The 9,375-nt window shown below is 47.2% G+C and overlaps 1 protein-coding gene across 1 annotated transcript; it reads left to right on the top strand.

The window, feature by feature from the left end:
* The first annotated feature begins 2,090 nt into the window (after positions 1 to 2,090).
* Positions 2,091 to 7,392, top strand: C15H3orf18 (chromosome 15 C3orf18 homolog). The gene is made up of 4 exons (XM_054387567.1): positions 2,091 to 2,324; positions 3,718 to 3,743; positions 5,337 to 5,466; positions 7,312 to 7,392. The coding sequence occupies exons 1-4, from the start codon at positions 2,091 to 2,093 to the stop codon at positions 7,390 to 7,392; spliced, it is 471 nt and encodes a 156-aa protein (XP_054243542.1).
* Positions 7,393 to 9,375: the final 1,983 nt, after the last annotated feature.

Below are 9,375 nucleotides of genomic sequence, written 5' to 3'. Positions count from 1 at the left end.
AACTGACACAGCATTGATATGAAAGCCTAGCCCGTTTTGTTTCCAAAATTCAGAACCAGAGCTGTACTTTGCCTCTTCCTGTACTTGGGCCTCCTTCACTCCTTTCACTGAGGCTGTTTTTCTACCTTTTGTTTTCTTGGTACTGGCTTTTTTTCAAACGTGAGGTTTTATCACAGGGACTTTCCCCAAATAGCACAAATCAATGATTCTCTCTGAGCAGCTGCACGGTCTGCCCAGTACCTGCTCAACAGTTCTTTTCCTGCGGGGTTGTAGCTGCTGCTGCAACACTTGAAATTTGCCATCTTTGTGTCTGAATGCCTCCTCCACCTGAGCTCCACTGTGGTCAGTAATGGCTGTGGAAATCTAGCTGACACATGATTGAAACTAGGCATGGATGGTTTGGTGGTGAGTGAAGGACACAGTCCCTTTCAGCTGCAATGAACTTGTGTCTCTGCATGGTTAGGTGGGACCAGACAGGAAATGCTGTCTTCACAATTCTCCAGAAATTCATGGGCGTTTGACAGCTCCCACAATCTCTCAAGCACTTCAAAATCTGCCAGCCACTCCTGCTTCACCAAGTTGTTCACAGGAAGCTGTGAGATGGATCTTGCATGCGGGGTGAGAGATTTTTACCTGCCCAGGACAATGCAAGACAAGCACTATGCATGTTGAGGTGACCACAGAGTGACGCAGAACAAGCGCTGCACAAGCTGAGGTGGCGACTTATGCTGCCCACTCACCACAGGGGAGCCTGGTGCTGTTTGCCTGGTGTGATGTCCCTGCTTCAGCTAGTGACAGATATTCATCACACTGCTTCATGCAGTTCTGAGCAGCAGGGAGGTGTCAGAGTAGTGGGACCAGTTTGATAACCTTGCCCAGAATAGAAGAGCAAAGCAGAACAAAGGCTCATTTCTCTTGCAGGCACATCTTTTTCTGTTGAGATCTCGCTAACCTCTGTGTCCAGGCTGCACTCCAGTCCAGAGATGTAATGTCTGCTAAAACTGCAGAGACATTGTCAGAGAACTGCCACACTTCTTGAGGCTGGCTCTGCTCTGGTGCAGGGGTAGCTGCATTTTCAGGCAAGCAGTTGCTGAACCAATGTTATATAGAGAGGGTTTATAAAGAAAGTTGTGCAAAATAGTTCCCAAAGGCTCATCCCCTGGTGTGTTGCAACTCATCATTTGCACAACAGAACCATGGAGCAATTAAAGCCTTTCATGTTTTCAGCATGAACAGGTCTATCAAATTTCACAGCTCTCGTCCAAAATTGGACTCATTTTAAAATTAGTACTGATAATTAGCAGTGCATGACTAAGCTTGAGTGGGTGCTTTCTGGGGGGAATTGTGAAATACTCACTGTCTTTTAGAAGCAGATGGGGCACAAATGCAACCCCCTGCTTGAAGGAAGCTGCCTTTCCAGAACACGTGGAATGAGGGACGGTGGGGCAATGGATTGTGTGGTGACTTACCAGTCACCAGTGAAGAGAAGTCCTATTTTGGGTTCAGTTAGAATCATCCTGAGATATGGACCCTTCACAACTGATACTGGATATGTTTCTACTGATCATGGGATCCATGCAACATTCCAAAAATTAAAAGCAAGAGACAGAAGCAGGAAAATGCCGTGTCCTCGAGGGCAGATAGAGGCCACCTGCCTCAGTCTGGAGCAAGCCAAAGACAGGAGTTCTGAGATTGTTCTCTCACAGATCTACAAGTGCCTGCAAGGAGGCAGAGCTGGAGCAGCAAGGGGAGTGTATCACTGACTTCAAGTGAATCAGTCATGACTTGGGGGGCTCTCAGTAACCCTGAAATTTATATTTCTTATTTTGAGTGAGCATCTGTGAGCTGTCCTCACAAACTACTAGTGAATTTGGAAGCTTTGGAAAAGATTGTGCTTCTCTCTTAAGAGCTCTGCACTGTGCATGTGTTCTCATTCTCTCCCAGACAGAAACCAACATGGCTCCTATGAAGAAAAAACATCAGTGATGATCCTACAGGATAAGTCTCACATGAGGGTCTTTCATACCAACTTCTGTAGCTGATGGGTGAGCACTACATCTTGGTGACAGGAGCTACCAAGAGCTGTCAGGATGAATTACAGCTCGCCCTCTGTGCATGACTTCTATCACACCACTACCACCACACCCAAGCCAGACCCAGGGACAACTCTGGATGTGACTGTACCAGAAACAGCTACCATAAGCCCTGAGACTACCAGTTTCAACAGCACCAAAATCCCAGATGTGGCCAGCACTGGACCCAGCATGAGCACAATGCTGCTGTCCTTTGGGATCATTACTGTGATTGGGTTGGCTGTAGCTATGGTAAGAGAGTCCTGCTAAATATTTCTCTGTCTGTTGAAGCTGGAAAGGGGTTCTAGGACTGATTTGGGTTGAATAATTTATTTGTATTCTACTAAAAGCTTACCCAAAACTACTGAGAACTGATAGTTCCTGAGATCCGTTTCTTTTTTTTTTTTTTATCCAGTGCTCCAATATTTCTGCAGTCTCCCTACAGACTAGTCCAAATGGGATGCTCAGCAGACCTACAGGAAGCCCTGTGTAGTATCAGCATTTATTTTTAATAGCAATAAGAAAGTCAGTTAAAAGAACACAAAGCAGATTCTGTTCTTACTTGTTCACTGGAACAGCTGCATTGATTTAAACCTTGTCAACAGGGGGTCCCTGACCAGAAAGTTCATCCAAATTAACTTTTAAAGCAGACTGTTGAAACCATGTTAATCTCCTCAGTGGCCATGCCTTTCTGAAGTAAAGTGGCCTGAGTTCATTTTAGCCAGACTCATTCTGGACTGTACTTCCAAGGTTCTTCTTTCTGGGTATCAGCAAAGTCCTTGAGGATTTGCTGTGTAACTGACCTTCCCCTCGATGCTGTAGGCAGAAGCTCTCAGTAACTATAGGTCTAGGCCTGACATAGGCAATGCAAGTGCTGCAGTTGTTCTGATATATAACCAGATCGTTTACCTGCCAACAGAGAACAGAAGGTAGCGGCAAGCTCCCATTCCTCATATGAGGAAGAGCTTCACTAACACAGCCAACAGAGGAGCCTACAGAAAGGGACTACTGCAAAATGTCATTGCAGGCCCAAGGAGGAGTTTTTCCAAAAGCCCCTAAGAGAATCTGGAAACATTATCCTGGAAACGTTATCCTGGAACCGGTCCTAAGTTCCCAAGAACAACATCCAGCATTCATAGTTCTCAGAACAAGGCTCTGGAGGCCAATAGCCTCACTTTCTTCCCAGCACAGCCACTTTTACAGGCTGACACGAGGCAAGTCACTGAGCATGCTCTCTTTGCTTCTTACCTTCACACTGGGGAGGGGGTGTCAGCACTTCCATGCTGTAGGAAGTCTACAGAGGAAAAGCACAAAGGGAAGGTTCTTTAGCCTCTCATAAATTGCAACATATGCCTTGCAGCCACCAGAACATGCTGAGCAACACATAACAATCAACCTAATGTTCTTACTACTACTAACACACCTAATAGCAGGCCACTGGAGCAGATAATGTGCTACTGAGCTTCCACTGATGCATACAAAATTCCATTTTGGATTGTCACTTCTCCCTTCCCCTTGCTTTGGTGAGCAATGACACCAGACCTGCTACACCTCCTTTCTGTGTGTTGTGTGCCTAAAATTTTTCCACTCAGCTGTTGTCCATCCTAGAGGGCCTGTTGTAATGATAGTTTTCTTTCTCCTTCAGGTTCTGTATATCAGGAAGAGAAAGAGGTATGTAACGTTTGTTGTTCACTGAAGGGAACTCAATGCTTCAAAATCCAGAGAGCTAGGAAGGAACAGGGAGATGGGCAAGACACGAGGAATGGCTAAGAAGACGACTATGTGGAATCAATGGCACATGAATGAGGCTAGGGCTAGGGATGGTGTGCTCCTGGTGTTGGCCCAGCTTTTAACACAAGACCTTCAAAGACTTATCTGGAGTTTTGGAAAGGCAAACAAGATTGAGCAGGAGGAGGGTAGGGATCCTGTTCAGTTCATGCTTTACCTATGAGCTGCATTAAAACTGAACAGGGCTATGAATGTATAAAGAAGCTGGGAACTCTATCATGAGAGGTGTGGATCTCATGTTTTAGCCATTCCCATATCCCTGTTTTCCACCAGCTCAGGCCAAGGACATTGGCCTTGCAAGTCTGAAGGCATCCATAGCTGCAGTCACAGCAACTGGCAGCAGCATGGTGCAGAGATGCAAATTTCTAGCTCAAGACTTAGTGTCTTAATTTCCTTGTTAAGCTCCTGGCTGAAAATAGACAGGAGAGCAGCACTCAGAGACACACACACCTTGATTCTTCCACCTCTGACAGCTGAGACACTGGTGAAGAGGCATAAAACAAGATGCCTCCTCCCTGCCTGACTCCTTGTGGCAGGCTTGGCCTGGCCCTAGATTGCCAAGAAGCGCTGCCACCGCCCACTAAAATTTCCAAGCCAGATGTTGAAGTCCAGGTCTGGGTATTGCCACCAAAGCAGCTAATGCTTGGCTTGTGAGCACAGCACTGCTGGAGATAGTGGTTGTGTTGGCAAACCCATGTAGAAGGAGGGAGGGAATGTGTCATCCTGACACTTGCCAAAATAGATAGTTGTGGTGACACTGCCAGTAACAGCTTGTGTGTTTCCCTCCCTCACCCCCAAAACTCAGCTACAGCCTAAGGCTCAGTGTTTTCCCAGGGGCATGCCTACCCCTCTTCCATCTCTGAGCTCCCAAGTAGTTTGGGAGATCCTTTGGGGTAATATTTTATAGCGCTGTCACTTGGAGCAATGATGGCAAAGTAAGAACAGCCTGTCCACAGGCATCACCCTCCTATGAGAAACTCTTTCCTATTTTCTATTCATTATTCTCTATTTGTTTTTATGTACTGCAACCCCAGAGTTAAAGTACTACTTGTAGGCCCCTGGAACTAAAAGTAGACTTGTGCTGGCAGACAGGTGATGGTGCAACATTGCCTGTTGTGAGAGAAATGCCTGGCCAGTTGGTTCCACTGTCTGTTTTGTCCCACCCCATAAAGCTTGATCTTTTAAGGTCTGCAAGAACTTAACTCCCTGTTTGGTTCCTCTGTGCATAATGCTTGCCAACAGATATTAGTGGTGACAATTAATCCCTGTAACTGCACTCTGAATATCTTCCAGATATGGCCAGCTGTGGGGAGTAGGTTCTTATCTTCATCCCTGCAGGACAGGACTTGACCCTTATCCAGCAATAAGAGCAGCAGAAGGAAGAGCCTGCAGAAAGGCTCAGCAGTGGGATGGGGAAAGGAACCTGATCATCTGTCCTCAGTCAACCCTTTCCCTTTCCTTCCCTCCTGTGAGCAGGTTGGAGAAGCTACGGCACCAGCTCATGCCCATGTACAACTTTGATCCCACCGAGGAACAGGATGAGCTGGAGCAGGAGCTGCTGGAACATGGGCGAGATGCAGCATCTTCCCAGGCATCACAGACCAAGGTAGGCAGCAGGAGCCAGTGAGTCTCTTACTGCAACCACTGGTACCTCTGCTGCTTTTGTTACAAAGTTTTTGTAGGGTTTTAGAGTAAGGAAACCATTAAAGACCTCAGGAGGACTTCTCTCATCTCTGCCAGCCCTGGAGGTAGGGAGCTTGGACATTTTGGAGTGCTTAGGATTGCCTGAAGGGTTATACAACTAGGATCAAGAGCCTGGGAAGGCAAAGCATTGGCTCTATTCAATTAGGAGAAAGAAAAAGGCTATTTGAGTAATTAAGGTTGAGTTTTCCACAGTTTACCACCCAGGGCAACACAAAAGAATAGTAGGATGAATGTTGTTTTCTGGGAGATGAAGCTTCAGTGTCCACAAGGCACTGAGGCTCCTTTGCCCTAGCAAGCAAATAATTTCCACCCAGTTTTAAGGTATCCTTACTTTGCATAAAGATGCAAGTGTGTTACAAAGCCATGCCCAGGGACAGCCTGTAATCATGACAGTTAACTGTGCTCCAAGTCTGAGGAATGCAGGCAGAAAGCCTGCAGGGTGCTGTGGCATGGCACATCTGGCTTCCTCAGCACCTCCAGGCCAGCCTTGCTGGGCACAGAGCAGGGCTCAGCGAAAAGGGAGGAAAAGTCTCTATTTGAGTTTGTGGAGTGGAAAAGGAGACTTTCCTTTGATCGCTTCAGAGTGTTGAAAGGCATGCAGCATGCTGAGAAATAGTAGAGTCCTCAGAGACCACAGGCTTACTACATCTGTGAGTTCGGAAAGAGCATGATAGTTTGGCTACTTGGTTTTGGTTAACAGTCCAAGGTGGGTCTTTGACAAGAGGCTCCTTTCCTAGTGTACCAAGAGGTAGGAGAAATAGGGAAGAAGGGCTTCTCACCATTGTTTGCAGACAGCCTCACAGTATTTTGTTTCCTTTGTCACTCCTACACAAAAGCCTTTCTGACAGAGAGCCAGCAGGGATGGGTGGAACAGGTACGTGTCTCAGCCAGTGATGCAGCCTCGCTGTAGAGTAGGCCTCTCCTTTCCAGCTGCTCTGTCACCCATGCCTTCCCTTGCTTTTCCAGGACCAGGAAGTTGTCACTAATAATTCTCAGTTTCAACATACTTTAGACCTTCAGATAACCTGTAGCAAGCTTAGTGTGGGCAGAAGGGAAAAGAATAATAAATACAACTGTAATTATAAAGTATTTACCTTTAGATATACTTCCCAACCTGATAAAGAGCACAAAGGAGGTGTGTGCTGCAATGTGAAAGATAGTCAACATATTCCATGCACTGGCTTGAAAAAGCAAGAGATACAGTTCTATACAAGTAAACGATCTTGTTCTCGAAGCAGTACACACTGAGAAAACATCAGAGGACTCTTAGTGCACATAGAGGATTTTCCTTCAGGTAGCAAAAAGGGGAAATTACAAGGCCGGAGCTAATCTTAGCACAGTAAAAGCAGATCCTTCTTACACAGTGCCAGGCCAGCAGGATACCTCCGATCCCTCTGCTTAGAAAGCATGCAAGGCTTTGCTTATTAACAGAGAGAGAGTCTAAAACAACAGCAAAAGTTCAATGCCTGGCCTGTTCCCAGGCCTTCTAGATGTTTTAAGTCTTTTCATGCTGTCTTGTGTACATTAATAGTGATCCAGTGATGTGGGGCTTCTAAACTGGCATGGATGGGCTGACTCGCTCTCTGGCCTGTTGTATTTTTCTGTCTGAGCCCTGCTAGTGCCACGTTAGTCAGCCAGCATCCCTGTAGTAAAGGGTAGAATGTAGCTCCAATGCTGTGCAGCCTGTGCCCACACACACAGAGCTGAGCAAAGGCAGACTTGCTCATCTTTCACTGCTTCAATGCAGATTCTGCTGACAAGTCAAGGAGCCCTCCAGAGACCCAGCCGTCTTGTGTTCACAGACGTTGCCAATGCCATCAATGCATGAACAACGCCTGCCCCTGCTCTGGGATCGTGTTGAGACTGGGGAGGATGAAGCCAACAAACCAATGACTACCTGCAAGCATGGCTGATCCACTGAGCCCAGCTGGTCACCCCCTTGGATTGCATTACAAACAGGCACAAGCACTGGGAGCTGTCTCTACTTTGGGAAGCAAACCCTGTGTGGGGGCAGTGGTGATTTTTTGATGTTACCACTAAAAGGTCCTGAGCTCCAGTTTCTGGGCTGGTGCTGACCAATACCATCTAGCAAGCTGCGTGCTTAGGAACAGTTGTAGATTGACTTGTCAGAGCACACGTGCCTGCTCTCTGGGTCAGGACAGGAGGAGAGGTGCATGTTTCAGAGAGTTTCCCCATTGGCTTTGTGCCACCAGACTCCGAGGAAAGCAATGAGCAAGCCTCTCTGTGCAGTTACTGCAGCTTTGGCAGGTCTTGGATGGGTGCCTGGTGGCAAAGCCCACTCAGGCAAGGAGAGCTGACTCTTCTAATGCAGTGGTAATCTGGGGCATGCCAGGCAAAACACATACCATGGTCTTACACCCCTTGTGGTTCGTGGGTTGCTGATAAAGATGTGCCCAGGGTGATGTTAAAGCATGGAGAATTCATTAGCTTTAAAAAGTGAAACGGTGAATGGGTGGATGGTTACATTGTAACTGAGGAAGTGGTTGAATATCCCAAATCAGGGCTGCTGCAAATTAGGGGGGAATTCAAACAAGAGACAGGTGATATCAGTATCTGGCTATGCAATTCCCTCCTGCTGAGCTAGAAGTAATGGTGCTTGGGCCACAGAGAGGAATGGGATTCTAATATGTATCCCGCTCCTGCCTTGGCTCAGGGAATGGCAGAGCATTATCCAGAAAACAAAGATTAAGCCTTGAAGTATTTTCTCTTAAATAAGATAAAATGCATTGGCTCAACACTACAACAGCCCCATGTCTGCCCCCAGAGGTGACTGAACTGCTGGTTCTTATCTCCTTACCAGCCAGGGCCTGCAGTCAGAGCCTTCTCTTCTTCCTGCTGAAGACAACATGGAACTTTGTGTTAGCCTCTGCACACACTACCTGCTAGTGCAAAAGGTGGGACCAGACAGGTAAGCCAGGAGCTTCCCTGGGATGCTGAAGCATCTCTCTGCCTATGCATCCTTTAGGGCTGCAGGAAGGAGAGAGTGGATAGGGGTCTCTGGCCAACTTGGCACACTGCAGAGCAGCATGGGAGTTGTCCTCTGCAGAGCCCTGTGGTGGCCACCAGCCCAGAGCACTGTAGGTCAGCACAGTGGCCAGGGACCAACAGCAGTGCCCAGCCATGCAGAGATCACCTCCTGTTTTTGCAGTACATGCATCTGTCAGGTCATACTCCATCCACAGCACCAGCCAAAAGGGAATCAGGGCAAGCCACAGTCCAAGTGCAGATCTAAGTGTAGGCTGTCTGCAGGGAAAGGTTTCAGTGAGTGGCAGTTCAGGTATCATGCTGTGTCACAAGTTTGGACCTGCCAGTTTTTATTCTCCCAAATATTTTTCTTTCCTTTCCTAGTTTTTGTTTTGTTGTTGTTTTTTGTTTGTTTCCCCCCCCCCGCCCTCCATATTTATTAAATGCAGACTCTTTCCTGGGCATGTGCCAGTGACCCCCTGCAGGGCACAGTTCCTTACCAGCCCTCCCTCCTTCGCTGACACAGCTTCCCTCATGGAAGTATTACAGGGCTAAGTTGCTTTAATTTTTCAGTACCCTTTTTTTCTTTTTAAAACCAGGGAGGCCTGGGAGTGTAAAGGCTAGGAGATTCATTCTCCATACCTAGGAGATCTGGCAGGAGGCACAGCTAGGCTGTTGGTTGCTGCTGGTGTTTGCACTCCAGGGATAAAATTGTGGAATTGTTCCAGTTGGAAAAGGCCTCTAAAATCACTGAGTTGGAAGGAAGGTGTTTGGGTACAAACACCCAATGTAATCTGGTTTAGGTCCTTGGAATTTGGACACTGTC

Source organism: Indicator indicator, chromosome 15 (assembly GCF_027791375.1).
Source record: "Indicator indicator isolate 239-I01 chromosome 15, UM_Iind_1.1, whole genome shotgun sequence".
In the NCBI taxonomy this organism is placed as follows: Eukaryota; Metazoa; Chordata; class Aves; order Piciformes; family Indicatoridae; genus Indicator; species Indicator indicator.
Note: the sequence above shows the minus strand (reverse complement) of the source record. Positions and strands in the feature narration are given on the sequence as shown.

Coding starts and splice junctions, on each gene's coding strand:
- C15H3orf18 (XM_054387567.1), top strand. CDS start 2,091: ATGAATTACAGCTCGCCCTCTGTGCATGACTTCTATCACACCACTACC. Junction 2,325..3,717: donor TTGGGTTGGCTGTAGCTATG/GTAAGAGAGTCC, acceptor TTTCTCCTTCAG/GTTCTGTATATCAGGAAGAG. Junction 3,744..5,336: donor TATATCAGGAAGAGAAAGAG/GTATGTAACGTT, acceptor TCCTGTGAGCAG/GTTGGAGAAGCTACGGCACC.